This window comes from Colletotrichum phormii, assembly GCF_030913505.1.
Source record: "Colletotrichum phormii strain CBS 102054 chromosome Unknown BDP81scaffold_3, whole genome shotgun sequence".
NCBI lineage: Eukaryota > Fungi > Ascomycota > Sordariomycetes > Glomerellales > Glomerellaceae > Colletotrichum > Colletotrichum phormii.
The window spans coordinates 841370-869050 of NW_026851445.1; the positions used below are offsets into that span (position 1 = coordinate 841370).

At 53.0% G+C, this 27681-nt stretch overlaps 10 protein-coding genes across 10 annotated transcripts; 6 read left to right on the plus strand and 4 right to left on the minus strand.

The window, feature by feature from the left end:
- The first annotated feature begins 1041 nt into the window (after positions 1-1041).
- Positions 1042-2642, plus strand: BDP81DRAFT_126444 (leucine carboxyl methyltransferase). The gene is made up of 3 exons (XM_060581677.1): positions 1042-1393; positions 1447-2266; positions 2346-2642. The coding sequence occupies exons 1-3, from the start codon at positions 1129-1131 to the stop codon at positions 2362-2364; spliced, it is 1104 nt and encodes a 367-aa protein (XP_060449645.1). The 5' UTR covers positions 1042-1128; the 3' UTR covers positions 2365-2642.
- A 346-nt stretch (positions 2643-2988) lies between these two features.
- Positions 2989-4770, plus strand: BDP81DRAFT_457958 (uncharacterized protein; the record flags this gene model as incomplete). The annotated part of the gene is made up of 2 exons (XM_060593351.1): positions 2989-4453; positions 4520-4770. 2 exons carry the CDS (start codon positions 2989-2991, stop codon positions 4768-4770), a joined length of 1716 nt encoding a protein of 571 aa, XP_060449646.1.
- A 424-nt stretch (positions 4771-5194) lies between these two features.
- On the minus strand, positions 5195-7845 carry BDP81DRAFT_341095 (major facilitator superfamily transporter). Its single transcript, XM_060586030.1, has 6 exons — positions 7368-7845; positions 6812-7288; positions 6412-6735; positions 6140-6323; positions 5941-6057; positions 5195-5868 (listed from the first exon to the last, which is right to left on the minus strand). Exons 1-6 carry the CDS (start codon positions 7572-7574, stop codon positions 5633-5635), a joined length of 1545 nt encoding a protein of 514 aa, XP_060449647.1. The 5' UTR covers positions 7575-7845; the 3' UTR covers positions 5195-5632.
- Positions 7846-10195: 2350 nt separating this feature from the next.
- On the plus strand, positions 10196-11298 carry BDP81DRAFT_446012 (uncharacterized protein; the record flags this gene model as incomplete). The annotated part of the gene is made up of 3 exons (XM_060592021.1): positions 10196-10303; positions 10357-10776; positions 10807-11298. 3 exons carry the CDS (start codon positions 10196-10198, stop codon positions 11296-11298), a joined length of 1020 nt encoding a protein of 339 aa, XP_060449648.1.
- Positions 11299-13278: 1980 nt separating this feature from the next.
- BDP81DRAFT_390352 (uncharacterized protein) lies at positions 13279-14529 on the plus strand (the record flags this gene model as incomplete). Its single annotated transcript, XM_060587385.1, has 2 exons — positions 13279-13665; positions 13732-14529. The coding sequence occupies 2 exons, from the start codon at positions 13279-13281 to the stop codon at positions 14527-14529; spliced, it is 1185 nt and encodes a 394-aa protein (XP_060449649.1).
- A 3789-nt stretch (positions 14530-18318) lies between these two features.
- Positions 18319-19884, plus strand: BDP81DRAFT_446014 (beta-glucosidase; the record flags this gene model as incomplete). The annotated part of the gene is made up of 3 exons (XM_060592022.1): positions 18319-18684; positions 18737-18969; positions 19023-19884. The coding sequence occupies 3 exons, from the start codon at positions 18319-18321 to the stop codon at positions 19882-19884; spliced, it is 1461 nt and encodes a 486-aa protein (XP_060449650.1).
- Positions 19885-21315: 1431 nt separating this feature from the next.
- Positions 21316-22126, minus strand: BDP81DRAFT_390354 (RmlC-like cupin domain-containing protein; the record flags this gene model as incomplete). Its single annotated transcript, XM_060587386.1, has 2 exons — positions 21316-21916; positions 21975-22126. 2 exons carry the CDS (start codon positions 22124-22126, stop codon positions 21316-21318), a joined length of 753 nt encoding a protein of 250 aa, XP_060449651.1.
- Positions 22127-23018: 892 nt separating this feature from the next.
- On the plus strand, positions 23019-24002 carry BDP81DRAFT_417937 (uncharacterized protein). Its single transcript, XM_060589664.1, has one exon. The coding sequence runs from the start codon at positions 23203-23205 to the stop codon at positions 23362-23364; it is 162 nt and encodes a 53-aa protein (XP_060449652.1). The 5' UTR covers positions 23019-23202; the 3' UTR covers positions 23365-24002.
- Positions 24003-25234: 1232 nt separating this feature from the next.
- BDP81DRAFT_390356 (uncharacterized protein) lies at positions 25235-25987 on the minus strand (the record flags this gene model as incomplete). The annotated part of the gene is made up of 1 exon (XM_060587387.1): positions 25235-25987. One exon carries the CDS (start codon positions 25985-25987, stop codon positions 25235-25237), a length of 753 nt encoding a protein of 250 aa, XP_060449653.1.
- Positions 25988-26275: 288 nt separating this feature from the next.
- Positions 26276-27502, minus strand: BDP81DRAFT_390357 (uncharacterized protein; the record flags this gene model as incomplete). Its single annotated transcript, XM_060587388.1, has 1 exon — positions 26276-27502. The coding sequence occupies one exon, from the start codon at positions 27500-27502 to the stop codon at positions 26276-26278; it is 1227 nt and encodes a 408-aa protein (XP_060449654.1).
- Between the last annotated feature and the right edge of the window lie 179 nt (positions 27503-27681).

The following is a 27681-nucleotide window of genomic DNA, read 5'->3' on the forward strand; positions in this document are numbered from 1 at the left end:
GCTTTGAAGTTATAGTCTACAAGTCTACGTGCAAAATTTCCTCGAGTTGGACCAACAGATCCATGTGCATTTGTGTTAGCATTATCATGCGCGAAGATATTGTTCTCGCTGCCATGTCTTGATATTGTAGACAAACTGTATGTATCAGTAACTGGTAATGTGTTAGCGTTCAGCATTCAAGGTCAGACTTCACAGTATTCACCTACCAGTGGTCAGTCTTGTGCATACTTTGAGTCTCAACACATTCCCCTTGATCATGTTACCCAGGTGCGCAATTATTTGGTGGCATTGGTCAATGGGAAGATCGACAATTACGGACTGGACTGCCAATGACCTCTTTGGCTTAGTGGCAAGACATTCCCAGGGGTATTGGACCGCGATACTAGAATTGCTCTCCGTAAAAGAAACGCAAACGCAATAGCGATATGACTACATCGGTTTGAGCTGTATTGATTCACTTGAACAGTGATCCGAGGGTATTTATGGTACTACCCGTGTGAAGTCGCAGATGAGGAAAGAATAATTCCGGACCAGGCGATTGTGAATCCCAGAAGTCTTAGCTCGTTATAGCATCAGCGGCAGATTCTACATCGTTTTTACTCCTTAGTCATTGCAGGCCGCGCTCCTACAATAACCAATTCTTGTCCCTTTGATCGTATTGAAAGTTCCGACTTCTGACCCACCATACGAGAATCATTTCCCAGAGTTTATTCAAAGGTGTGAGTGAGTAGCGGCTCCGACTATTCTACTAAGGGAAATTGTGACCAAAAACGTAGGTAAACCTCATAGCCAGGGATGTCATTTAAACCTAACTCACCAGAGTTGAGGCTCCAATATATTTCATAGCTCGAAGGCACCTAGTGATCGTTCGGACACCAGCAATAGAGGGAAGAGAACGATGTTGCGGGAGTTCCTGGCGCCGGTTCCTGAGTGGACGACGGAGCCGGCTCCGGACCGTTGGAGGCGTCTGGGCACGGGCCATACCCTATTCCACTGAATGACACTCAGCGTTGCGCTACGATGCCCCCCACCTAGCAGTTTCCCTCCTACGTCACCCGTACCTACTCACCAACGCTGCTCCCCGGAACATCCTTCACCTCACGCCCGCCCCCCGCAACAACATCTCCCATGTCCGGAAATCCAATACCAAACCTACTTTCCCTTCGCGGAGCGAGAGGTGGCCGGGTCGGTCGCGGGCGCGGAAGAGGTCCCGGCGGTGGCCCATCGTCCTCGGGCCCGACTCATGATCAGACGATTCAGGGAACCGACGATGACGCTGCTGGCTCACGTTGGAGTGCCGTCAATGTGGGATATCTCGCCGACCCCTACGCACACTTCTTCGTCGATAACATCAATGGCCCTCCTCCGAGGAGACTCCCAATCATTAACCGAGGTCCGTGTCTCTGGTCTGCTTCCGCCAAGTATGGAGGCTGACCTCTATTTCAGGCACTTATACGAGGACCGTTGCTCTCGACAACCTCATTGACAGCTTCTTGAACGAGGCTGACAATGCGCAACCTGGTTCAAATGAGAGACAAATCATCTCATTAGGCGCCGGCACCGACACACGCCCGTTTCGTCTCTTTCCCCGGGCAAAAAGGCCTCAGCTGGTCTACCATGAGATAGACTTCTCAATCACAGTTCGCAAGAAAGCACGTATAGTACAGGCAGCCCCTCCATTGCGAAACATCCTTGGAGTCCCCTCGGTTGAGGAAGACGGGTCATGGAGCTGTCAACCATCCTCGTCAGACAAGTACTATTGTCATGCACGGGATCTCCGAGAAATGGTGCAGGACGGCGCAACACCTCTTACGGGCATCAGAACAGATATCCCTACTCTACTAATCTCAGAATGTTGTCTCTGCTACCTAGAGACATCTACAACGAAGAAAGTCGTATCTCTGTTCGAGAAGAAGATTCCTAATCTTGCCATTGTGGTTTACGAACCAATCAGGCCCGACGACCCTTTCGGCAAGATGATGACTTCCAACCTTGCGGCAAGGAGAATACGCATGCCTACTCTGGAGAATTACAAGCTACCGCAGGACCAGACGCAGCGTCTCCGCGAGGCAGGCTTCGAGCACGCCAAAGCGCTGACCGTGGAACGGATTTGGGAAAGCTGGGTGCCAAGTGAGGAAAAGGAGAGAGTGGATCGTTTAGAGGGCCTCGACGAGGTGGAGGAGTGGAAGCTGTTGGCTGACCACTACGTTATCGCATGGGGATGGAGAGGCGCCGGATTTACGATGGGCAATGCCGACGGGGAGTTGTGAGTGACCCAGGCAAGCCGCAAGACAGCTGTGCCGCTTCGCTTAAGCAGAGACATTATTAATCGAGATGTGTCTCAGACCGGTGAACCAACGCTGAAGTGTTAGTTACCCCCTTCTGACAGACGAATGTTTCCCCCCATTCGCCACCAACTCAATTGAGGCTCTGCTTGGCTTCGCGGACTTTGGGTCAAATGGCTCTTTCTTGAAGCCGCCATGGGCATGGGCATGTTACGTGTGTGGCCGTTGGAAAACTTCCCAAGGTTTGTCTATTTCTGAGGTAATCACTTCCATTATTATTATTATTATTAGTACTCGAGCAGCCAAGCTGCAGTTGGCCGTTGGAAGAGCAGAACTCGCCTACTTTGACCCAACTGTCTCGGCCAACACCTTCCCAGCCCGGCGTCTTTTCCGTTCCCACGTCGGTTGGAAGCCGGCCCACGACTTCCGACTTCCTGATTGTCGTTGGTTGGTGACTTTGTGTGCGTTCTTGCACCAACCAATCCTTCCCTTTTCCCTATCAGGACTCCAAACCCACTCTTCTCTAGCAAGCAATGCAAGTGAGCCAACCTCGCCCGAGGTGCTTTTTCCTCGTCCAACACGTTTCTGTCTCCTGTCGACGCAAGCCCACCCACGATGTCTCTGATTATCCTTCTTCATCCTCGTCGAGTGCTTCTTCTGCGACTGCGATACCAGCCGAGCGACTGAAGCGACTGAAGCGACAATGACCGCCAGAATATTGGACATCCTTCCGGCCGAGACCCTCATCAGCATCGCGGGGCATCTCGACGGCATTGCTGGACCGGATTTGTCCTCCTTTTCCCTCACCAACAAAGCATTCCATGCCGCCGCCGCCGGCTTCTTGTTCAGCGACATCCACATCCTCGTCAAGCATCCTCGAAAGCTACAGCGCGATGTCGATTCCTGGCTCGCAGTCCTGGGACGTACAAACTCCGCCAGGCATGTCAGGCGCGTTAGGATGACCTTCCATGACAAAACGCTCCCTCACAGCGATCTCTACTCGCCTGACCGACAGATGGTAGTGCCGACGACACATAAATGGGCATACTACAGCAAGCACGAGTCACCCGAGAACCGACGCCTCCGCGATGCCTTTGTCGATCCCGAAGCGTGGACTCCCATGATCAGACTGCTCGAAGCCCTGCCCGGACTGGTCAACATGGTCATTGAACATGAAAGTAGCTTTTCGCCTCTTCTCCTCGAAACCATTCGCACGCATCACCCAACTTGTCGGCTAGAACTCAGAGTTTTCGATTTCCATTGCAGCGAAGGCGCTGCTATCGATGTCCATGACGTTGCCCTCCTTCTTGCACCCCAACTGCATGGCATCTCGATCAAAGAGTATTTCCAGGTGTCCACTGGACACACAAACGAATCGGCCATTCTGCGTCTCATTGGAGGCCTATCACCGAGCCTCAAGACAGTAGAGCTGGAACCAGTCTTTGGAGGCAGGCATAGGCGAAAATTCGACGCGGATTTCGAGAGTGAGTTGCAAGCGTTGATCGCGCAAGCAGCCAATCACAGTCTCATACCTGGGAAGGATCTGTTGAAGATTTTAAAGTCACCAGAACTGGGCACACTGCGGTCTCTGACACTACAGAAAACCAACCCGGATAGGCTCAGGGCATGGTCCAAGGCGACGGACTTCGCGACACTGCGTCATTTGAGATTGACTGCAACTCCTGGAGAGTTACCGTGGCTTACGATGCATGCCGGATTCCAGCATCTCGAAAGTCTGGAGTTAAACTATAATGAAGTTATTGCGGGCCCCGGAACTGCATGGGAGAAGGGCAGAGCACCCGGAAATGTGGCTGTTGAGTTTCTGGCCATCATGCCAGCCTTAACATCCCTCTCACTCGAGGGCCGGATACCTTCACCAGCCATACAGTTTGCGCTGTCCAAATTCGGAGGATCGCTACGCAAACTAAGCATTCGTCCTTCCTACGGCTCTCATTCCAGCCAAGATCCCCCCAGAGTCACGTTACAGGACTTATGCGTGCTGTCTAAGACATGCATCCGGGCGCAGGATCTAACACTCACGCTCGCTGTACCTACGTTCCAGACGATCACACCAGAGATGACAGAGGCATGTGAGTCTCTCGGGCGGATGCAGAGCCTCCGAAATCTCTACCTAACACTTCGACACGAGACACTTGAAGTGCGGGCTGGTGATGGCGGGTGTAGAAGAAGAGCTCGTGCATATCAGAGAATAGTCGAAGACCCGATAATGGCAGACATGGCGGGGCTGACACCTGCGGAAGTTGCCAAGTCGGTATGGGATACAATTTGTGGACAAGGCTGCCGCCTGGAGTTACTACAGATCGACACTATAGGTGACTGGTGTGGCACACGCAAGTCAGACCGTGTTCATCAGATACGCAGAGTCGGAGCCATGGGTGAGGGGGTGGTGGAGACTACTCTGTTCCGAGTGAACAAGAAACTGTATTGGAGAGATTTGGATTTTCTCGGAAATAAGGTACCATGACAGTCTTTGGGTACCAGTGTTAGCTTCATGGGAGGCAGTGCCCATCTGAGACTCTAGAAGAAAGTACGCGGGCGACGTTTGTAAGGACCAAATCGGGGTTGTGTATAAGGAAGCACGTTGAGCGGGTTGAAGCATTCCGTGTCGGAAAACAGGCGAGACGGCGAGTGTGCTTTGTTTCGTTATAGGAGATATTTGCCACATTCAACATCTCATTTCGGTGTTACCTGCATCGAGAGATTTCGTCAATTCATGGAAATCCAAGTCATTTTATCGTCAAGTTGCTCCCCTACGATGGCATTGACTCTATCAAAAGCGGCCTTTCAACGGGACATAGCTGTCGAGACTTCTCCAATGCGAATGTATGTTCATCATTAAGCAAGGAAGTAGACAATGTTCCATCAGTCAAAAATTTATATCATTGCATGTATGATCCCTATCTGCGTGTACTAGAAAGTCTCAATAGGCTGGATTCCGTATAGCGGAGACTGCTTGACGAAATCGACCTCGCACCAGAGCTACATTGTCAAGAGACGTCACTTCCGACGTTCACTTCTGACCAAAGGGTTTACATGTGTTTTTCAAAGGATCAGAAAAGGTTCGAAATCGACCTTCCATGGGTCTCCAGTCTCTGATATCATCAATCTTCGATTTTGAAGCGAGCAGGTATCATAAAACTTCATCGAGGTCCTCCAGAGGAGGCAACATCCTTTCCCAAACCTGGCAACAAAAGCTGGGGGCCATCTTTCCCAAACTCGGCGCCAACGAAAAACACAAAGCCCAACATCTTTTTGTTTTTCTCTCAGATTAAGTCTGATACACACATTTATCGGAACTCAAAAACAACCTCGTCTTCTTCCCCCTTTTAGTAGATGTATCTGAACCCAGCAGCCCTCTTCTCCTGCTTCAGATCGACGGGCGCCGCCTTCTCGCCGCCTCCCTCGGCCAGCACGGCGGCGTCCAGCTCCGCCTTTTCGAGCTTCTTGTTCTCCCACTTGTGCAGGTAGCGGAGGACGAGGGCGAGGGCGGCGACGAGGACGCAGATTGCCGTGTTGGCGCTGCCGCCTGGGACGTATTGGGGTTCTGTGCTGCTCGGGTACACTTTTTGGTTTTTGGTTAGTCAGTCAGTCGTTCTCGGGCTGCCGTTTCATAGGTAGCAGGAGAGAAACTCACTATAGGATCCGTAGATTGTTGCCGTGTTGCCTATCATGTTGGCGATGGCGATGCAGGCTGATCGTTTGACGAGAGGGCGGGGGAAGGAGTTTGCCACCCAAGAGACGATAATTTGATCTATGGGGTTTTGGATTGTGTCAGTCATGTATGATTCCACTGCTGATAGAGCGGGATTCAGTGCTGCATCCAGAGGACTTACATGCGGAGATGGCGCCCATCGGCATGAGGAACATGGCAAAGTACCGCGCGCCGAGATTGCTCGAGCCGGTGGCGATGGCGTTCCCGACGGCGGAGACGAGCGTGAGGCAGACGATGTGAAGGGAGCGGTCTTTGGTCTTGGCGGAGGACCAGGTGACGCAGAGTGAAATGAGGAACGTCGCGGCCTGTGAAGTAATGGTAAGCCGGAAATTTCTCACACCTCCCATACTAGACGAAGGAACAGGTTATTCTGGAAAGGAATAACAAACATACCCACGCGGGAGCAGTCAGCCAAAGCGTCGTAATCTTGCCGTACCCCAGCGTCCCGACAATGGTTGGGAAAAAGTACTGAAACGTCTGCGAGATGAGGGAGACGTGCTGCATCAGGACAAAGATGTAGAGGCGGTAGTCCCGCACGGCCATCTTGACGCCGTCGAGGACGCTCTGCTCGCCGTACGTGTCGGCCTCCTGGATGTCCTCGATGAGGCGCCAGGCGGCGTAGGCACGCTCCTCTTCCGAGAGCCATTTGGTCGTGTGAGGGTAGTCTGGGAGGATCCACATTGCAACGAGGGAGAATGCGATGGCTGCTACGCCTTCCTGTTGTCGCAATCTCTGTCAGTCATTGTCTTTTCTTTGGACCTGAAGTTCTTTCACGCAGGGGGGGGTCACTCACAATGATGAATAACCACCTCCACCCCGCGATCCCCTGTGCTCCCTCCAGACCGCCGAGGATGCCCGCGCCGAGGAGCCCGCCAAACATGTTGGCGAGGGCGTTGCCGGCGTAGAGGTAGGCTATGCGGCGGGTGAGCTCGGCGCGGGTGTACCACGAGGACATGAGGAAGACGGCTCCCGGGAAAAAGGGGGCCTCGACGAAGCCGAGGAAGAAGCGGATGACAATGAGGTGCGTAAAGGAGTCGGCGGCGGCGTTGCAGGTCGAGACGACGCCCCAGAGGCAGCAGGAGGCGGCGAGGTAGAAGGAGGGTTTTACTTTGGTCAGCAGGAGGTTGGAGGGGAGCTGCATTAGGAGGTAGCCGACGAAGAAGATTGAGGTGGCGAGGTTGAAGTCGGTTCCCGTCATGCCTAGGTCCCGTTCGAGGGTGCCCTGGCGAGCTTGGGCTAGGTTGGAGCGGTCGAGGAAGTTGAGGAGGTACTGGTGGTGTTTTACTTCATGTCAGGACTTTTGAAGCTTTTGATGGAATCTTCTCTTGTATTCAAGTTTTGAGACTCACCATGACTACGAGGGCCGGCATGAGGCGCCGGTCTACACGTCGTAGGAGGGTCTTGTCCATGGCCTTGTGCCAGGCCTCATCCTGGCTTGTGAAGTGTTGAGCCCATTCAACCGGAGTCGGGTTCGATGCCGTGGGCTTTATGACGCTCTCGGTCTCGCCCTTTACAGTATTCTCATCCTGCTCTATACTGGGCTTGTTGGTCTCCATGGCGCCGGTGAGAGCTTATAGTCTTGGTCTATGTTTTCCGGGCGTCGTCGTCGCTGTGTCACGGGGAAGACGATGAGTGAAGGTTGGGATGACCTTGAGAAGCTTAAACCCACGAGGGAACAAGATGAGGTAGCACAAGGAAGCAGAACCTCTCTGGTATTAAGCTACTTAGTAGGATTTCCGTTACCCCGTGGGGAAGAGGGGTGAACACGGGAACTAATTGAATTACATGGGGAAAAGATGAGGGGAAACTTGCGGTAGCAAGCTCGGTAAATGGACTACCGAAGGCAGTTGATGCTATGGATACATGGGAAGCGGCATTCTCGCCGATCTCGAGCATGGGGTTGAGCTACCCGGTAGGCGTGAGGAGGTTGGTTGGAGTTTATGACGCGTGTGTCGCAACATCGCATGCGGGTGAGCTGCAGATCCGAGCAACCACGCGCGACTCCAATTCGCCCGGATGCACACAAACCCAAGACAAAGCCTCTCTCTCTCTCTCCACGTTTCTTTTCTGGGCCCGGCATGAAAGCCGGGCGGGCTTGTTTTAATCTCATGGTCATCTCATCCCCAAGATGTTGTGTTTAACCTCTGTTTGCCTGAGCGTGGATGCGAGATCTGATGCGTGCGCCAATCAGATGAGGGTTGTGGGCGGCCGATCTCTTAGGGTGCGTTTTGGAGGCAGGGTGGTTACCCCTCAAACGGTTGACCCAGCTCCAACTGTTGAAGTTGCCGTATTCGGGAACCCGGTGGTATATCCGTCTTTTCCGTCTTTCGGTGAGACATGGGGATTGTCGGGGTTGAAGTAAGACAATCTGTTGGACAATGTCTCTCCAGCTCCAGGTTGTAAATCCACGGGAAACATTTTCGAGTACTGGCACGGCCTTTGGGGTGTACAGAGACGCGATCGTTTCTCCGGACATATACAGCAATAAGTCGCTCGTGTGTAGACTTTTATATCGCTACGTGAAGGCTCAGGTTAACATTGCGAGCGTAATAATGAAGTAAAGAAGGATTGTGACAGCTTTAGCCCACGACTTACTTCGCAAGGTACCGACCAAAGGCTCGAATGTACACCTTTACGTTTCATGCCGCGTGTTGGGAAAGAAACAGACTGTGGTCAACGTGACGATGAACTTCCATGAACGTTATCCTCCCTCAAATACAAGTCCTAAACCCAAATTTATGCCTTCTACGAGAGGGGATGTGTGTTTACTCCAAGTGGCACACAGGGATGCCTCGACGAAGCTGCCCTACCGCCCGCGCTCTCCCATTTCAGGCCAAGAACGACTGCCTAGAGCAAATTCTCTTGGAGTGCGCTGGAAAGCTTGAAGAGTGGCGGGAGGGTCATGTTCCATCTGATTGACAAGAGACGAAAGTGTGGGGGCTGCGGATGGTGGAAGCTCGGAGGGCAGGCTGGGTGCCTGCCGAAACCTTCGGAGATGTGGATATTTCGGCCCCACCGTTCGGGGCGCCGTGTGGCGCGAAGAAGCTCGGTGCGTCAAGGGAGTACGAAGCAAGATGGACCATTCACTCGGCACATGGGCCAAAAGTCCCGCGCATGCGCATTGTATGCTAATTCTCCATATCCCGTCTGATCCTGCGGCCTTGCAAACTGGAGCGAGCTCATGATTTGGCTCATAGGCGGTGCAAGGAGGCTCGTATGCGTCGTCTATCCCCTGTTTTCCTGCCTACTGAAGCAGGGACCAGACGAACGAATGAATATCTTGAACAAAACAAAAGTAGAAGAATGGACAAAAGGATGGATCGGTCGAGGGTCAAGAATGAACCCCGACATCGAACCGGAGACTTCGTCTAATCAGGGTCTCTACAACCCGGAATCCCTCGATCATATGGCCCAGTGCTTGTATCATGAGGATAAGAAGCTGATCGTAATGCAAGAGAATGATCTCACCCGATGTCGAGGTACTCAAAGGACAGGTATGTATGACCATGTCTTCAACCCAGCACAGTATTTTGTGCAGTCGGGCCGAAACAACGATAATCTGTGATTCACTTCTTCGAAAGCGGATTTCGTCTCTTCAGTAATTTACTGGTCAGAAACCGATCATCTACAGAAGGCTGGGGACGGGGTAGGCTGAGGAGGGCGGAACCGCCAAATCACCTCACTGTGTGAAGTACCTAGTTACAGGGTTCTAAAAGGGAAGCATAGCGTTGGAAATTCCACTATATGGATAGTTTGGTAGGAATTTCCGCATGTTACTTTGAATGGCATAATACGTGTACTTCGTACGCTACGAACTGCTCGGATTGGTCGTGTTCGAGATATCTTGAACATATTCGGGAGTTGAAGTACTCTTTGGGTAGCATTTGCCGAGCACCCATCGCGAATGCCGCGCAGTCCCGCCCGGTGTTTATGATAAGAGGACGGAAATCCGTAGCCCACTGAGAAGCGTGATGAGCCAGTTTTCAAACGTTACTATTCGAGGAACATTTGATTCGAAGGCAGTTCATTAGGAGTGGCCGAGGTTGTTCTTTGGGCTGGCCTAGAGGGCTCTGTCTATATAAGGAGGGCAAATGCTCTGTTTTTTTCGGGTAAAGAGGATATTCAAGACACCAGTAGTAGCCTTGAATCATCAAAAATACATTTTTCCAAGATCACGATGTTACAGACTCCCGGAAGATCCTTGGCTCTCTTCCTTCTGCCTCTCCTGGCTGTTAGTGGAGTAAAGTTTCGCCCTGAAGAAGGCGGCATTCTCCCTAATGAAATGGTGAGATTCACCAGCACAGTCGGTGTACAAAAATTCAACTAACTATCTCCCAGTACCAGTTGCCTACCCCCTTCGACATAGCAGCGACCCAGACAACCAAAGAAGGGACCGATAGCCCCTCCTTTTGGTCGTCTTCGTTTATCCTCGGATCCAACAACCATAGCTATTTGATTCTTTCCCACTTTCTGGCCGACCTCTCCCTATACAGGGCATCCATTCTCGACATCACGGACCCATCGCAGTACACTCAGTTTGATACACTCTCGAATTCTTCAACCTTTTACTCCGACACTGGTGTATTCAACGCGTCGTTTCCCGACCACGGCTTTGGCTCTACGAGCCCCTCGGACGGTCTATCTGAGATGCGAACCTGGAGCACTGTTCCCGGAACCGCATTCGACTTGACTTTCGAATCAACTTCCTCCGTGCTCCTAAATGGTGGTCTCGGGGTGTTCAAAGCCGGGAATGCCACGGTCTACGAATGAAGTATGCCTGCGGGCAAGACGAGAGGCTGGCTGAATGTCAACGGAACGAGGGTCGTCGTGGATATGGCGCAGTCCTTGACGTGGTACGACAGGCAATGGGGCGGCGCGCCGCCAAATTGGTCCTGGTTTGAGCTGCATCTCGAGAACGTCAATGGAACTGACGTTCCCCTCTCCATCTGGGTTTGGGACGAGGAGGAAGGACAGAGAGGCCTTGCGACGATCCGCGACGGAGGCGTACAAAATGTCGTCTCGGTCGCGTCTTTGAAGACGTCTGGACGTACGTATACTTCCGAGGCGTCGGGTGCCACCTACCCGCTTGATTGGATCCTCTCCCTGGCTGATGGAACTGAGCTCTCCGTTTCGAGTGTGAGAGAGGATCAAGAGCTGTACGCGCTGGGTGGAAAGTTGCCAACGTATGAAGGATATGTCACTGTGACGGGTGTTTACAAGGGGTGCCAGAAGGTTGAAGGGTATGGTCTGATTGAGGTCACCCCTCCCGGTGCACTCTGAGTGTAAAAGCGACGCGACATTCTTGACAACTGTCAGAAGGAAGATTTGCTCTCTCGGAAGCGCTCCACTCCGCCCCTTCCGTCCTCATCCCCCATCTCTTGATCCACCAACATCGTTTTTCTTTCACCTCTTTGTTCAGGACGAACATTGGAGTCTCACAGTTATGAAGAAGTTGCAAGGAGATTGTATATGGTAGCTAGATATCGAGAGCCTTGCTCAAAGGCTACATGTACATGTAGTGTGATGCTGAAACTTAGCATCACCCACATATTACACTGAGTTCATGGTCTTGCATTGGCACCCTCTCGAGCGCGGATGATCAAGAAGTCTCATGTCAAGCCAACTGATAGGCGTTGCTTGGACGTGAAGTTGATGCCTCTGCTACTTAATATCATGACCATCACGGCCTTCAACGAGACACGTACTTAACGACATGAGCGGATATCAAAACGCTCACGCTGTCAAACACGTTAGTCACGTTTAAGTACCTATTTCAGGCCACTTGATGGAGTAGTCAAGTCATGATTGACTTCCACACTTGCTTCATGTAAGCGGACAATATGGTAAATCGAACAGACCGCCTTCCAGAAGCCGAGCTGCTCGTGTTATTAGGCTTTCTATCCCAGTGAAGCCTATTACTTGAGAATAGCTTCATGGAAACAGGGGCAATTGGGACGCAGGGCCAGACTAGCTCGAATAAGTCTTCCACACCAAACCTTAGTACTGTCGGATCTCGGCCAGAAACTAAATAAATGATGCCCTACGTGACTAATAACCTAATGATTAATAAACTCATTGATTGCTTGTGTGAGTTGAATCCTGATGCCGTGGCGGCAAAGACGAAACCATATTGATCAACCCATGTAATTAAGATCTTTCAGAAGCCCAGGGTCTTGTGTTTTTGCTTACGTCTCCTGCGTCAATCAGCCCCCAATGTCTAATAAATGCTACTATGCCACACAGCTTTCTGATCGGTGCTGACTACCTAGGAGACGCTTTAGCAAAGGACGCGGGGGTCACATATGTGTAGATCACGGACCCCGCGGACCTCACTTTCGGCCATCCAAAGAACCTATTCCGGGTGACCAGCAACGAATGAGGAGAGCACACCAACCATACATGATTCTTCGTAGTTTAGATGTTGGCGTGAATCGCACGTGTTCTTCTGGCTCGAGAACGAGAGTAATTCGATTGTGGTTATCTTTGCTCGTGGTTCCAGCAACGAGTGAGGTTGAATACTTATGTATCATGGTGCAGAGTCTTGGTTTTGAACATCAACTGTTGAACTCTAACGCGTATCTGGCAACCCAAGACGAGCTGCGCTTGTTGAATTCGCCCAGTGATTAAAGTTGATAACCGAGACCGAGAGGTTATTTTGTCACCTCAACCACGGTCAACAACGGCATTGCCGCGCCGTCCCCACTTGCCTTAGTACTTTAGAGATGCGACGATTTCCAGCGATTTGGTTCAGACTTTTATCCCCCTAAGGGGCTAGATACTCCTTATTACATATCCATACATTGCGTAGTTACATGCACTTTACCATCCACCTACTATACTTAGGCACTCTTGAGGTACACCTATTTCAATCAATCACCATGTGAATCGTTGATTACTTATCAAAGGGCATCGAGGTCTCTTCGAGACTAAGTCAGACCCACAAGACCTCATACGTGGTTCCCTCCTTGCTCGGAGAATACACCTATGGATCAAGAGTCTCGTCGTAGCCGATGGCAGAAAGAGGTGCCAACCTTATCCCATCTAGCTTCATCCCTTCTGGCACTGTCGCCAGCTGATGGATTTTGGGAAAACATCTCGTAACTTTGGGGGCACAAGGGAGAGGGAGGGGGGCTTGAAGCCATAAGTAGCTGCATTTATTTCGACTTTGAACGCTGTCCTATCGCTACCTTTTCCCTTGCAGCCTAGACTGGCATTACCATAACCATTGTCTCCTGGTTGTCTTCAGTACCAATAGTAAAAATGCTATCAACGAAATACTTGGCCGTCAAGTTATCATTCACATTCACTCTCTTCGTCATCATATTCCTGTCCAGAACCTACTACTCTCCCATCCGACTCGGAGACCAATCCGCCAGGGAGCCGAGTAAAACCGTACCCGCGCCAGTACCCTTCTCAAAAGTCACAGACAACAGCACGTTCGGATTCCCCAAAATCTTCTTCATCAACATCCCAACCCGCTTCGATCTCCTGGATGCGGCAACAATCCAAGCCTTTCTGTCCGGTGTTCAATTCGAGGTCTTTCCGGCCGTCGAGGCCAACATGGTCAAGGATAAGGGTATGCCTCCGACACATGACAAGGAGAGACTGACAGGCGCTGAGAAGGGTTGCTGGAGAGCTCACGCCAACGTTAGGAACCCCCCCCCCCCTTAGAGTATTTCTTGAGACCACATCTAGCTAACGTATGGGGTTTAGATCTGGTATCATATGCTTCGTGAGGAACTACCGTCCGCCTTGATCTTGGAGGGCGATGCAGCCTGGGATATCCACGTCCGCACCATCATGACCAACTTCCACGAGCACTTTACTGCACTTCTACATCAGTTGAACTCTACTCAAACTCCCAATGTCGGAAGACGTGAACAAGCAGCAGCAGCAGCAAATGATTCGGCGCAACTTGTCTTCCCGGACCCCCAAGACCCGTGGCACAGCAAACACTGGGATATCCTCTCCCTCAGCCACTGCGCAGAGACCCCGCTCAACCACGAGCTCATGCTCAGATACGACGACGAACACGTCCCCGCCGGGCCCAAAAGCTACTACGGCCTCCCGCTCGGCAGCGAACGAGTCGTCCGCAAGTCGGGCGGCATAGCGTGCACGACGGCATACGCCGTCAGCCGATCCGGGGCGGCCAAGCTTCTCCTGCGCACGGCGACGGACCTCGATTTGCCAGTCGATCTGGTTATCAAATCGATGATTCTGTCCGGGGATCTGGTTGCGTATAGTGTCCAGCCGACCATCATGTCACAGTGGAAGTATGTGCCTGGTGTCGGTATGAATCTACGAGGCTCGGACAGCGACGTACAAGAGAGTACCAGGCAGGAAGTAGACGATGAAGACCCAAAGGCGTGGGAAACAATCAGCCAAACTGGAATCGTATGGAGGCCGATGGAATACTTTATAGACGCGGCTCTCAAGGAGATGACATTGGAGGTAGCCTGGAAGGAGATATTTGGAGGAGAACGACCACCGTTGCAGGTGACGGGAGTTTAGAAGAGAATGTAAGGCGTGTGCGTGTAGTCCTCTGCTCATCCACGTTGTTACTTCATCGGCCTGCTGAATGGAAGCGCCAGGAAGCGGAACCATTCATCAGCTTCGCGCAAAGAAAAGTAGGCAAGTCATTGATAGGGCTACGAATGACGACTGGCATCATCAATAGAAGGGAACAAGCTGACTGAGAAGGCAGTATCCGATATGGTCATGGCTGACTGATACCACAACGTGCAACCCAAAGACGAGGCAGCGACAGGCGCTGCCTCGACCTCGATCGGGACTTGTGGTTGAGAAAACGGGCCGGTCCCTCCCATAATTCCCAATGATTCCTTTGATGCCTGACTAGCTCGATGACCGCGAAATCAATGCTGATGCGCTGCTGGTGACCTTTCTAGTCCGCTTCAACTCACAGGGGGTTAGCCACATTCCTACGAGTCGACCGCAGAGACCCAGCTGCCATCCCATCATTGACAAACGCCGTCTCTAATAGTCATTGAGCACTACTAGGTCACCAACAATGTCGCAAAAGGGTTGGTAGGACGTGATTGTTCTTACAACAAAACCGAGTGGCTCGCAGGAAACTCGACAGCAGGCACACTCAGGGGAGTTGAGATTAGTCTGTTGAGTCAAGCTTAGCCGCTACCCGATGTCGGCCGGCTAATGATCTCCATCGGCATACGAGAGCCGCTGCTAGAGCGGGCCGACACAACGAAACATGCATCAAGAGTTGCTCCAGTACAGGACTCTTAAAGAGCTCAAGTAAGACTGAGGGTAGCTAGTTGTGTAGCAATTAGCGCAGGGCACAGCGCTGCTCAAGTTCCAACTCATCAAACCAAGCGAGTAACAGAGCGGGCGTGGCGTGATCTGGCCACAGGCCGTATTTCTCGGTTGATGGTCAGAACTTGAGCGAGAGTGCAGGTTCCTCCCGCCGAATACTGCAAATGATCAGCAACGGACGAGGGCCACTCTTTGGATACGAGATGTATCCATGGATGGATGATGGAGGAGCACAAAAATCGCTGGCCGAGGAGAAAAGCTTTCAGCTCAACATCGTGAAGCTACTCGGGAGTGGCAAGTGTCGGGAAGTCTGCCAATGGAGGTTAACACTATCCGTACAGAGCGTATCGGCGAACACCGCGAGTTTACGAATGTAAAGCTAACTGGTCCAGAAAGGACGCCGCGCACACCAACACTGGTGCAATCTCGCACAATTTGGTAGGCGCAATTTCCTTGCTCCGTCACCAGTGTCCTAGAAGGGAGTGGCGACAGATGACAGGCCCAGATCTATCGCACGGGCACAGTCGATAGATCGCGTTCGGCGGTTTTGCTGACGACTGACAGACAGCCTGACAGGCTCTCTGCCGTTGGCTCGTTCACCCAGGCGAGATGGAGATGGAGACGTTTGACGAGAAGTTGCTCGGTCTCTTTCCAGGTCAAGTCTCTATCCGTAGGGGTAGAGACAAAGCACGGGGCACGTGAGTTGCGGGTGGAGGAGGATTCGTGACATGAGGCTCATGCAAAACGGCCCACATGGGCAAGGGATGGCGTCTCTTCCTCGAGAGTTGTGCAACAAATGCTCAGCAAGTCGACGACATGGCATACGTAAAGGGAAGAGAAATCCGTCTTGGTCTGGAGATGGCCTGGTTGAGGTTTGAAGATGGCGGAGGATGAGGTTCAAAAGAGGGCAAGCACATTTCGGTAAGTGGTGCGAGCCTGCGAGGCGCCGACAAGCAGTGAACAGTGGACTCGTGGAGGGCGAAAGACTCCTCTTACTAAGTCTTGGCACGAAAGGGGTTCCGGTTAAGATGGAAAGAATGGCCCACTCTCCGGCGTTATCTATGCAAGTACGTACCTTTCCACCTAGTAAAAGGTAGGTAAGGTAGGCACGGCGACGCCTCGGCACAGTGGAATCTGTCCTAGATATTGCGAGTGCCGTCCGCGACAATTGGAGACTTTCTTCCAGAAGCAGAAGGCAAGACCGCTGAGTCGTGTGGCGTTACTGGCGTTGTGTGTTGAAGAAGAAGGCGCTTTGCAGCATTCCAGTGCGGTAGAAAGATACCGTTGAGAGTCGCCCGAGACATTGTGTTCCCCTGTAGCCCGCTGCCCACCCAAGACGTGATCCATGCGGTCTTTTCTCGCCCATTCTTTCGTCGCACTAGAATGCGGGTTCCAGTTCAAGGAGGTGGCTGTGGCACAGCATCAGTCTCAGTCAATGACAGTCAGTCGGTTAAAGACAGCAAGCACTGCTAAGCAGTAGGAAAATTCTGTCGAGTCTGGATCGAGTTCGAGTATTTCATAGGTAGGATGCAGTGCAACCTACAGCCTGTTTACCCCGTGGCGGCACGTGGAATTAAGCTTGAAGGTTAAGATTGGATGACAGCAGGCGCGTGTGACATTACGAGCGGCGGTCTCTCACCAGCTTTGGTGGTCGCTGACTGCCAATTAGTCACTCGAGTGCACCTCTTTGCGCTCGAATTGTGAATGGCGCCAGCAAGCTCATCTCATCAATCGCCCAAAAAGGCAACTCTCCCTAGCCGACCAACGAAGCGGTGCGGTCTGTTCTGCCCCCCTGTTTTCTGAAGATGTTCCCAGTTTCCATCTGGACGAGTCGGCGACGCGAACTGACAGCAAATGGGAAAAGGCACAATACCTAGGTAGGAAGGTTTCAGTCCATGCCGCCAATCAGAGCTGGTGTCTGAGGGATGTTCTGTGGAGATGGGCAAATTGTGCATGACTTGATTGGTTGAGTGTGGAAACAATGCAAACTTATGCAGGTACGAATACCTCCTCAAGGCTCAGGTACCTTCCATGCCTCAAGGCAGGTACGTACCGCAGTCTGGAGTGCTACGTCGACCCCGGCTGGGAGCCCCGTTGGGAACCATGCGTTGGTGTCCTCATTTCATTTGGCTCCAAACGGCAGCAACGGCTTGGATGCGCAACGTCTCTCATTGGCTCTTTCCAGGAACAAGTCAAGCTTTGCCGAGATGATGGCCCTGTCTGATTGGCGAGTTCGTCCAAGGTCGAGGGGCCATGTCATTTTCATTTCCCCCCGGGCCTCGAATCCTTGGCCTCCTTAATCCCTACTCTTCCGACTGCGCGATTCTCCTCAAGCTCGTCGCATCGACGCTTGTCCGCCTCAACCGCCCCCGGCCTAAGCCAAGCATCACCGCTCGCCCATTGCCCAATGTCACCATGACCAGCCAGAATCCTTGCGCCCGCCCCTCAAATGGCCCTGGTCGACCCAGCTCCCTCTCCCCCCGTTCTGGCTAACAGGGGGAGGATCGCGCGCAAGGTTCTGTCAACCCATCTCTCAGGCTCTATCAGTCTCTGCCTTTTGCGGCAAGCCCAGTAGAGACGGGCAAATGGGCCCCTACCACAGTAGGCTGAACGATTCCCACCCCGGATAACTTGCTGCTCTCTCTCATTTTATCGTCGACCCATCCTGCCACCTCCACCCTCGCTCGTTCTCCTCTTCTTTCTCTTGTCCTTGCACCGCATCCTTACGCCTTGTCCAGTCTCTGCTTTGAGACGTTCCGCTCTTTATACCGATATTCGCTGTCTAGTCATTCGCTTTCGAAGACATCACGTTCTTTACGAATCCAACACGCTTGCGCGCTGTTGCTAGTTCAATTCGCCATCTCCATGTTATAGCATTGAATCCGGACGCCAAACCCGACCGCCGTTGTCATCACGTTGCGCGACGCGCCAACCGCCAGGAATCAGCTCCTGCTTTCTTGAATTGTCTTTGGAGGAAACCACGTCGACTCCCGACGAAACCCCGCTTCCGAGATGAAGCTCTCTACTATGAAGGCTGCTCTGGGCTCGGCTTTGGTCCTGCTCTCTGCCCAACCCGCCGAGGCTCACGATGGCTCTCACCGCCACCTTCACAAGTTGAAGTCCGGTCTGGGCCCCAACGAGGAAATCGAACCGCTTGCTGAGAGGGATGTCATCAAGAGAACTTCAGACGGCAAGGCCATTTGCAGCTTGCCCAGCGATGGCGATCTGGTCAAGGTCCCTGGTGCCATGAACAATGGCTTTGCCATGAGTCCCGATCAGGCCTGTGTTGAAGGAAGCTACTGCCCTATTGCCTGCAAAGCCGGCAAAGTCATGGCGCAATGGGAGCCCGATTCGTCCTACACGTATCCCTCGTCCATGGTAAGAATCTAGCCATCTTTTTCCACTGCAGTCCGAAGGCTAACCAGTTCAGAACGGTGGTCTGTACTGTGGATCTGATGGTAAAGCGACAAAGCCCATCAAAGGCTCTCCCTACTGCGTCGATGGAGCTGGTAGCGTTGAGGTCTTCAACAAGTGTGGCAAGACTCTGTCGTTCTGCCAGACAGTTCTGCCGGGCAACGAAGCCATGCTCATTCCCAGCGTCATTGACAAGTCCATCACTCTTGCCGTTCCCGACCCTAGTTACTGGTGCAGCACCAGTGCTCAGTGAGTTCGCCTTGATGAATCTGAGTGGACGTGAAGAAACTAATAACGTCTAGCTACTACATCAACCCTCCTGGTGTTACGGATGAGGGTTGCATCTGGGGTGATTCCTCCAAGGCAGTCGGTAACTGGGCTGCCTACGTCGCAGGAGCCAACCAGGACAGCCAGGGACGAACTTTCGTCACTCTCGGTTACAACCCCATCTGGGAGGGTTCCGCGCTCAAGAACACAAAGCCTGCCTACGGAGTCCGGATCGAGTGCCCCGATGGCGGCTGCAATGGCACTCCTTGCTCTATCGACCCCTCTGCCAATGCTGTTGGAGAGGTGAACAGCAACCTGGCTGGTACTGGCGCCGGCAATGCCAAGTACTGCGTTGTTACTGTTCCCAAGGGAAAGAAGGGTCGCATCATTGTCTTCCCACTTGACGGATCCGGCGGAAGCGACTCTGACGACGACGAGAAGGATACCAAGGTCGAAATCAAGGTCGCCAAGTCTTCGGCTGCTCCGTCACCTACTCCCACTCCGACACCAACTCCTACTCCCATCCCTACTCCCACCCCTACTCCCACCCCTACTCCTACGCCGACACCGACGCCTTCGCCTTCCTCGTCCTCTTCCGCTGCGCCTTCCTCCAAGGCCGTCAAGAGCTCCAGCTCCAAGGCCTCCAGCGCAGCTACCTCCGCTTCCTCGACGTCATCAAGTGCCCCCACTGTCATGGCCGGTATGTTCCACGAGAACGATAACTCAACAACCACTTCTTCCGACTCCGATGTTACGACTTCCAAGCCTGCCACCGCCACAGAGACGGAAGAATCAGCACCCGCAACGACTTCGAAGGAGAATGAAGGGGTCAAGCAAGGCGGTGGTGCCATTGCCGGCCTCGTCATCGCCTTTGTGGCAGCCACTTTCCTCTACTGATTGTGGTCAGTTGATAGTCGTATTCTTCCTTTCGCCCCAGCCAGCCAGCCAGCAGCAGCAGCAGCCGCCGCCTGTCCTTCGCTTCCACGTCCATGCTTGTCAACACGACGCAGCGCCGTCCTTTTGCTGCCATCCGACCTCGATTGTCTCGGAACCAGCTCGCTCGGTCGGATATCCTATTCCCACCTTTTGGGCAAGCTCGCTTGCTACGTATCATTTGCGCTGCTGGCATTTCTTCATTTCAACCAGCCGCTTACGACCATGCGGTAAAATCTTGCATATACGCCGGTAACAGATGGCACCTTCATCCATTACAACTTATCTGGACGTATACATCGAATCCCCGCGATATTATCGCGACAGTCTAGTGTTTATTGTCTTAGCATTCTCGTGTTGACCACACGAGCAGGCAAAGCTTTCTTTCGGGTATTAATTACTCGGCTCTTCTGACGAGGGGCATTTACATACTTTCGGATCGGTTTGCTTCTCATCTATACCCATTTACGCACGTATTATTTTGATCTTATACTATATTATTCGAGGAACATGTGGAGGAAGCTTTTATGTGAAATGGAACATCGGTCATGACTTGGAGGGGAAGCGGGGTATCTTGGACCGGAAAATCTTATTCCATGAGGGGAACTGTATTATGTGAGAACGTGCTTGGAGAACGTGTGGCTGAGCCTTGCCCGACGTCAAGGGGAGGTGATGTGGAGTATGTGGACATGTCATGATGGCTTGTCGAGCGTCGTTTATGTCTGTTCTAGGGTAGTTCAGACCTCGATCGGGACGTATTGGGCCTGACACTTGCTCTACGGTCCAGTCCAACCAATCAACGAAACGTTCAGGCTCAATAGTATTGCGGTGCCTCCAATCAATTCTCAAATCGTCTTTCCTGACTGTCCACCCTAGATTTCGCTGTTCTACAATCACCGGTAACAGACCGCCGTATCGAAGCAAGATGGGAGAATTAAGCCGCTCCTTACTATAGCGCTTGCTAGAGCATGACGGCAGCGAGCTTGTACAGTGTCATGAGGCAAGACATGGATGCTCACGCCTCATGGAATCCATGAGCTGCCACACGAAACAGTCTGAGTCTTGAGGAAGGGTTGAGGCCAATCATTCGCGTATGTACAGGGTAATTCATTTTTCCACGATGCTAGGTACTTCTACTGAGGTGCTCACCAAATCTAGGTACAACGAATGAAGGTAAAAAATCGCAAAGCTAGCTAAAAGGGATGAAAGGCGGGGATGTGAAGGATGACAAAAAGCGCAAATGCAAAACGCCCAAAGCCCATACGATAAGTCGAATGTCAAACCAAATGCTCGCTTGCCAGATGCATGACGCCATGCTCTCTCTCTCTCTCTCTCTCTCTCTCTCTCTCCCTGCAGTCAAGTGCCTCGCCACTCCCAATCTCTCTCGCGCAACCTTTACAAAGCACGCTTCTGGATGTTGCACTTCTTCAAGCACTCGTCAACTCCAAGCGCAATACTGGTAGGAATAGCCTTGCGCACACGATCGATATCCGCACCAGCAATGCTCTGCCCAAACGTAGCAGCAATAACATCGTCAGTCAAAGCAAAGGTACTATCAGCAACCTGTCCGGTACCAAAGTCCTCGGCCGCAAAACTCGCCACGAACACGGCATCGCCGCAGTCCGGGTTGAACTGCGTGTGCAGAGAGCCCTGGTAAAACGGCGTCATCTGGAAGGGACCGAGTTCGGTGCGGATGGCGCGGCGGGTCTTGCCGTCCGCCGCGAGGACGACGCCGTTCTCGGGCGTCATTTCGGTGATGAGGCGGCCCTGGACGACGATTTGCAGCTCGGCGGAGCGGGGGTGGACGTGGAGGGTGTTCATGCCGCAGGGGCCGACGCGGCCTACGGCCATGCCGGCGCCGGTGCCGACTAGGGCGGGGAAGGTTTTGCGGTTTGCGGCGACGAGTTCGCCTCCTTTTCCGGGGTTTTGTTGGGGTTGGTTGAAGTCGAAGATGAATTGCTTGTCATCTGGGAGGAGCTTGAAGCGGTCTGCGGCGCTGTTTTGGGTTATTAGTAAGTTGGGAAGAGAGGGTGAGGGGATGGGAGGAGGCTTACGTGTCGGCGAGGAAGAGCTGCTGGGTGAGAGATAGAGTGGGAGCGGCAGCGGCGGCGGTGGTTGTTTCTGCGCGAGGGCTGTTGTAGGGGGCTGCTAGGGCCGAGGAGGCGAGGGCCAGGGTGGCGGCGACGGAGCTGGTGGTGAAGTACATTTTGGAGTCTTGTTGCTTATGTATGCTGGCTCGAGATACCGATGTCGAAGAGTGCTAGTTCAAGTCGAGAGGAGACAAGGAGATGAGAGTCAAGGAATGTTGAGATTAGATGGTATTGCTATGCGTTCACTGTGTGATGAGATGCAAGAGAGAAGCCACCATGAAAAGGGGATCTGATGTCTAGTTATATACTGGCATCCCATCTATTCGGATGGGACGAACATGAACAGTCCAAGTTGGTGGTGCGTAGTCTAATCTGGGATGTCATCCAACCTCAAGGTCCATCCATCGTCGACCAAAGTCCATAATTCTGCCATCCCGCATGGTCTTGAAAGACGGCTAGGCTTAGACCTTGACCAACATTTGGCTCAACTCTCATCCTGTCCGCAGCAAGAAAAAAAGCCACTCGCTACTTTCAAGATGACAGAACAAACGGACAGAACGGCTCCCGCGTGCCATTGCTCACAAAGTTCCTTCTCGGGAGCAGTGTAGTCCGGTAAGAATTGACAGGGGGGAGCTGCAGGGCTTGGAATTTTGATCTCGTTGTCAGCACTAGCGCGGAGTTTGGGTCGTTGGACTACATCGGCCACGAGGTTGGGGGTTAACCGTGGAGGTCGAAGCAGGATGGGAGGATGGATGTTGAATAATCCTGGTCGGCGTTTGTTTATTTGGGGGGGAAACGTTTCCTGCGGCCGCGGGTCTCTGATCCAATCACGAATAAGCTCAGCCCACACTAGCGCCGCTGTAAATGTTCTCTCATTGGTTGCTGCGCTTCTCGGAGACCGCTACCCGGGCCCCACATGTCGGCTGTGCAACGTCCACCCGCCAAACCGACCTCCCCTCCGGCGCTTGTTTTCTCTCGTCCTTCCAAGCCAAACTAAAAATAACAGGGGGAAGGCAGGATGCGCACGTTTTTGTTTGTTCATCCCAAAGACACTTGTTCGGTAGGAGAGATTCCATTTTGTTTCCTCACATACCTTGCACCGAAGGATCTCCAGTAGGGTCGCAACCCGGCCGGTCGGTCTTGTTTCCCTGATCTACGCCTCGCGGATCAGTGTCGCTCCGGGTTGAGTGGGATGCGACCACGTGGGTTGGGACAGGTGTCTTTGATGTTAGACGGGATTGTGGTCTATATGTTGTGGTATCGGAGGTCTTCTTGTTGCACGGCGCCGGCGGATATCGTTATTCTGGTGAAGTCTTATCTTTGGAAGCGTTTGCCCGCAGTGGTGGCACCTTGATCAATACTCAAAGTCAAGACTTCACAGCCGCTGTCTACGGAATGAGGACTCACGTTTGCTGCAACTGCTGAGAGTTTGGTTTGTTGTACGGATCTTTGGGTTATTGGCTGGAGCTAGTATACGACCCAGTGGTCTACAGACGTCTTACTCACTCCACTAGCAGCTACACACTACTACGGCCAAGCTTCATAAGCATAGTGCTTATCGATCCGGGGAACAGCCAGGAGTCTGAATACAGTCAGACTCATGAGTGGAATTTGAGCGGTATTCTTCAGTGATCCCTCAACAGGACTAAGCGTCGGCTCGGTCAACACCGAGATGACCAAAAGGCGGGACCGGCGGACCCCTTCTTCACCGACAAGAATCTGACTCCACACTCACACAGCCGTCATCGTCATCTGGAAAGAGACACCCCGGTTACTCCAAGGCAACTATGACTTGAGGATAGCAGCATTTCGCACCCGCATCGAGTGGAGCTTGAACTACTGGGCTGGGTCCGGAGCAAGTGGTTTCCGGCTCCATTGGGAGGGGCTACGGTTCCTTCGGGATATTGACTTGCACAGTTGCGACGGTCAGCAAGGTATACCAGCTCAACGGTACGACCGGAACATGGAATCCTACCGAAGAGAGGTTCCCGTGGCCAAGGCACTGCTTGCTGTGAATCCCGACCTAGGAAACCCCGGCCACTCACGCGCAACTGCGGATATGAATCGTCACCAACCGCACAAATACCACATGCGACCATACCCACTGGAGAATTCGGGATCCCGTCCGCTCTCCCATAGACAAGCCGGTGAGGGCCAGAGTAGTAGTCAGGTCGGTGACGACTGGCGAATGCCTGGTGTTGCATGTTGTTTTCTGTTTTGTTTTTTTGGTGAAGATTGGTTGGCTGTCGTTTAGGTACCCGTGGTAAATGTCTCCCTCCATGTCTGTCTATTTTTGGGTATTCCTGCGATTATTCCATGACTGGGCAAGTATGACTTTCTTCTTGTACACAGAACATCAACTATTACGAACCCTGATCTCATCATCGTGCATGCTCTTCATCTGCGCCGGAGATGGGTCGTCTCCAACCCAGACCGCTCCTGCGCATCCCCCTCAAAAAGCCGGGCGAATACCTCATCTACATTTGGCATCAAAGTCCCGGCCGACTTGGTGAATCAATCGAGTGCTTTTTGGAACTTCTGCGGTTTGGCCTCCCTGGCAACATATGCTTCCGCAATGCTCTCAATCTAGTGTCAGTCCTAGTCACTGTTTCCACAGGGAAAACATTTATCAAGCCCGTACATTTAGAGACGAATACGCCACTGCTCTCTTTTCTTCGACTTGAACGTAGAGCCGAGCAGTCGAAGTCTTGTCAATAATTGCGTTGAGTTCCGCAGCCTGTGCGTGTTCTCCGAGACTAGAGAAGAGTTCCAAGGCCTATGATAATAGTGTCAGCATGTTGGACCCCAAAATACAATCACCGCTGCGATTAGTCCATACTATCGATTATTAGCATGATCAGCACTTAACCATATACAAGGAACGCCCCCATTAACGACCTACGATGCCAGCTCGCGCAAGTCCTTCAACCCGTTCCTGGCCAACGAGACGAGGAACTTTGTGCAGGGCGTCATCGACACGCTGCGGCGGTACTCGGGCGTTATGACGGTCGACGACGGGTCTCGGAGCGCTGTATGCATTTTTGTATAGTTTAGTTTTTTCATGCGGTTTTATTGTTGTGTATTTTGTTACCCGCTTTTGAATTTGACTTATCCAGCCACACGAGATGTCGACGGTGCTAAATAGCCATCTAAGTCGACCCCACGAACTATACTTATCGTCCCCAAACCGCCCACGGCCCAGATCCCTCCCCCCTTCCATCGCCTCACTTGCCGCTTGACATCTTGCTCGTTAGCGATGACCCGGTCAGCTCGCCGTTATACACAGGCATCTTGTCCGCGGATCTCGCACCAGGCGCGATGCTAGCCAGATCGCACACCGGCATCTCGGTACACAAATCGACCACGCTGCGGGTCGTCATCTTCATCCAGCCAGACCACATCCCGGCTGCTGCTCTACCCCTCCCCCGGGACGCCAGGGCTCTGTACGCCTCGGCCAAGTCTCCCTCGGCGAAATCAGCCTCGACGCACTTGACCCAGAAGTAGGGGTCCCGGTCGACGCCCTCTAGCACCTCTGCATCAGCAAGGAGGAACGCGCGCTGGTTAGGGCTGTCGCCCATGAGGGGCAGCGACTGGCTGTTGTCGTTGTCATCGTCGTCACCGGAGCTGCGACTGGCCACAGCCGCCTGCTTGTAAATCTCGCGCACCTCGCCCATGGTCTTGTCCGCGAGCAGGGCGGCGTCGGAGCGAGTGTCGAGGACGAAGAGGGACTTGAGCTGTGCGGCGAGGTCCTCCTCGCCGGCCTCGACGTAGCAGTCTATCTCGGAAATGACCTGGTCCCGGATCTCGTCGAGGAGAGTGCGCCACTGCGCGTCGGTGGCCGGGCCGTAGGCGGTGCGGTAGATGGTGAAGCCCCAGCCGCGGTAGTATTCGCTCACGTCATCTCCGGCGGTCCACGAGGTGCAGGCCGGGGGGCGAAAAGAATTCTTGAGGATTGTGGGTAGTTTGGAGTTGGCCATTGTGTGTGTGACTGTGACTGTAACTGATGTGTGTGCGGGGTGTTGGATGGGATTGTGAGCCGGACAAGGCTTGGCCGATGCTGTTCTGGAATCAGGAGACTGAAATGCTGGCTGCTGCCTATGCTAGTCTAAGCGGGCATCTTCTCCAATCTTTACGATCTCGTTATACACATGAGATATGTTTGTTTCCATCCACATATTCTCAACCAAAGAGCGCAGGGACTGGGCACCGCCTTCCACAATCAAAGCCTTAGTAGTTCGGTTATACTTATCCACCAAGGCCTCAAGTTAATCAGGATTTTCGTACAGCCCGGTGTACCCGCTGTACGTTGCGGTGATGTTGACAGTGCTGTCGTCAGAAAACGACACAACGACATATCCGCCCTCTGTCCTCTCGTCGTCATAAACTTGCTCCATGATGACTTCTCCTGAGAGCTTCTGCACAGCTTCATTCCCCACTAGAGTATTGTTGAAGATAAACGGACTGCTCAAGTCCAGCAGCACCGCCGCGGCAAGGCAAAACAAGACGCTGTACTGTGCTTGATCCAGCGTCTTGGGGTGAGCGATCTGATGCGATTCCCGCAAGAGACGAGGACCGGCGTAGGCCGTGACCCCCTTCACCTCCTTGTCCCAGGGATCCTTCTTTTTATAATCTTGTATGCTGGAAACGAGCGTTTGGAATCTCGAGTGCATGGGATAGTGCTTCGCCGTCGTCGCCTCGCAATCCCAACGATCACCAAGCTGATCCGTGAGCGCGGTAGCGTTCGGTTCCGGCGAGAAGGCGTGCAGGAACCCCATCTCGTTCTCCAACACATCAGGCGGTCCCGTGACGCCCGCGCGAGCCATGAGCGCAGCCTCGATTCCCAAAGGTCTGCCGTGGCCCGGATGGATCTGATTCGTCTTGGCATCCGTCGTCTGGAAGGCCACGAGCCCGCCCGAGCTCGACGCCGCGACACCCATGGCGGACGCGATGGTCTCGGCGTCCCAACCGAGGAGGTTGCCAACCGCTGCCGCGGCGGCGAGTTGTCCATTGATGGCCGGGTTGTGAAAGCCGCGCTCGTCTTGTACCGAGGCCCCTGATGCGAGACCGATGCGCGCGCAGACTTCGTAGCCTGCGGCGAGGGCGGTGAGGAAGTCCTCGCCGGTGGTGGTTGTGTTCCTGGTGGAGGCGTAGACTAGTAGAGCGGGCAGGACGGAGGAGGACGGGTGCGCGTTCAAAACGACGTGCTCGATTTGGAATGCACCGGCTGCGATGCCGTTGAGGTACATTGCGCCGAAGATTGTGGTTTCTGTGCCGTCGATGGCTGCGACTAATTGGGGTCCCCCGTTGCCGTGGATAGAGGTGAGTGCCTCGGTTGACGATTTGTAGACGGGTTGGACCATGCCGGTCAGCATGGCGGTGACGATGTCGAGTACGAGTATCGGGAGAGAGCCGTATAGGCTCTTTGGCAGCGCTTTAGAGGTGAGGCTAGCCGCGAACTTCGCAAGGTCCATCGTGTAATTTCCGGAGGCCATGGTAGTTGAACTTTCCCGGGATTCAACAAGAGAAGTATTACACCCAGATGAATGACTACAAAGTAAGGTGATTCAGTCTCTTTATAAAGAAACTCAAGAGGATGTTCAACAGCAGAATCGATAAACTTCGTGTCGTTCATTGTACGTGATGTATAACGATGATAAGATTGCTCCACACG

Excerpts from the sequence above, each read along its gene's own strand:
- BDP81DRAFT_341095 (XM_060586030.1), bottom strand. The coding sequence starts at position 7,574 with ATGGAGACCAACAAGCCCAGTATAGAGCAGGATGAGAATACTGTAAAG. Across the intron at positions 6,058-6,139 it reads GATGGGCGCCATCTCCGCAT|ATCAAATTATCGTCTCTTGG; the intron begins GTAAGTCCTCTG and ends AAAACCCCATAG. Across the intron at positions 5,869-5,940 it reads AACAATCTACGGATCCTATA|TGTACCCGAGCAGCACAGAA; the intron begins GTGAGTTTCTCT and ends AAAACCAAAAAG.
- BDP81DRAFT_417937 (XM_060589664.1), top strand. The coding sequence starts at position 23,203 with ATGCGACCACGTGGGTTGGGACAGGTGTCTTTGATGTTAGACGGGATT.
- BDP81DRAFT_126444 (XM_060581677.1), top strand. The coding sequence starts at position 1,129 with ATGTCCGGAAATCCAATACCAAACCTACTTTCCCTTCGCGGAGCGAGA. Across the intron at positions 1,394-1,446 it reads ACTCCCAATCATTAACCGAG|GCACTTATACGAGGACCGTT; the intron begins GTCCGTGTCTCT and ends CCTCTATTTCAG.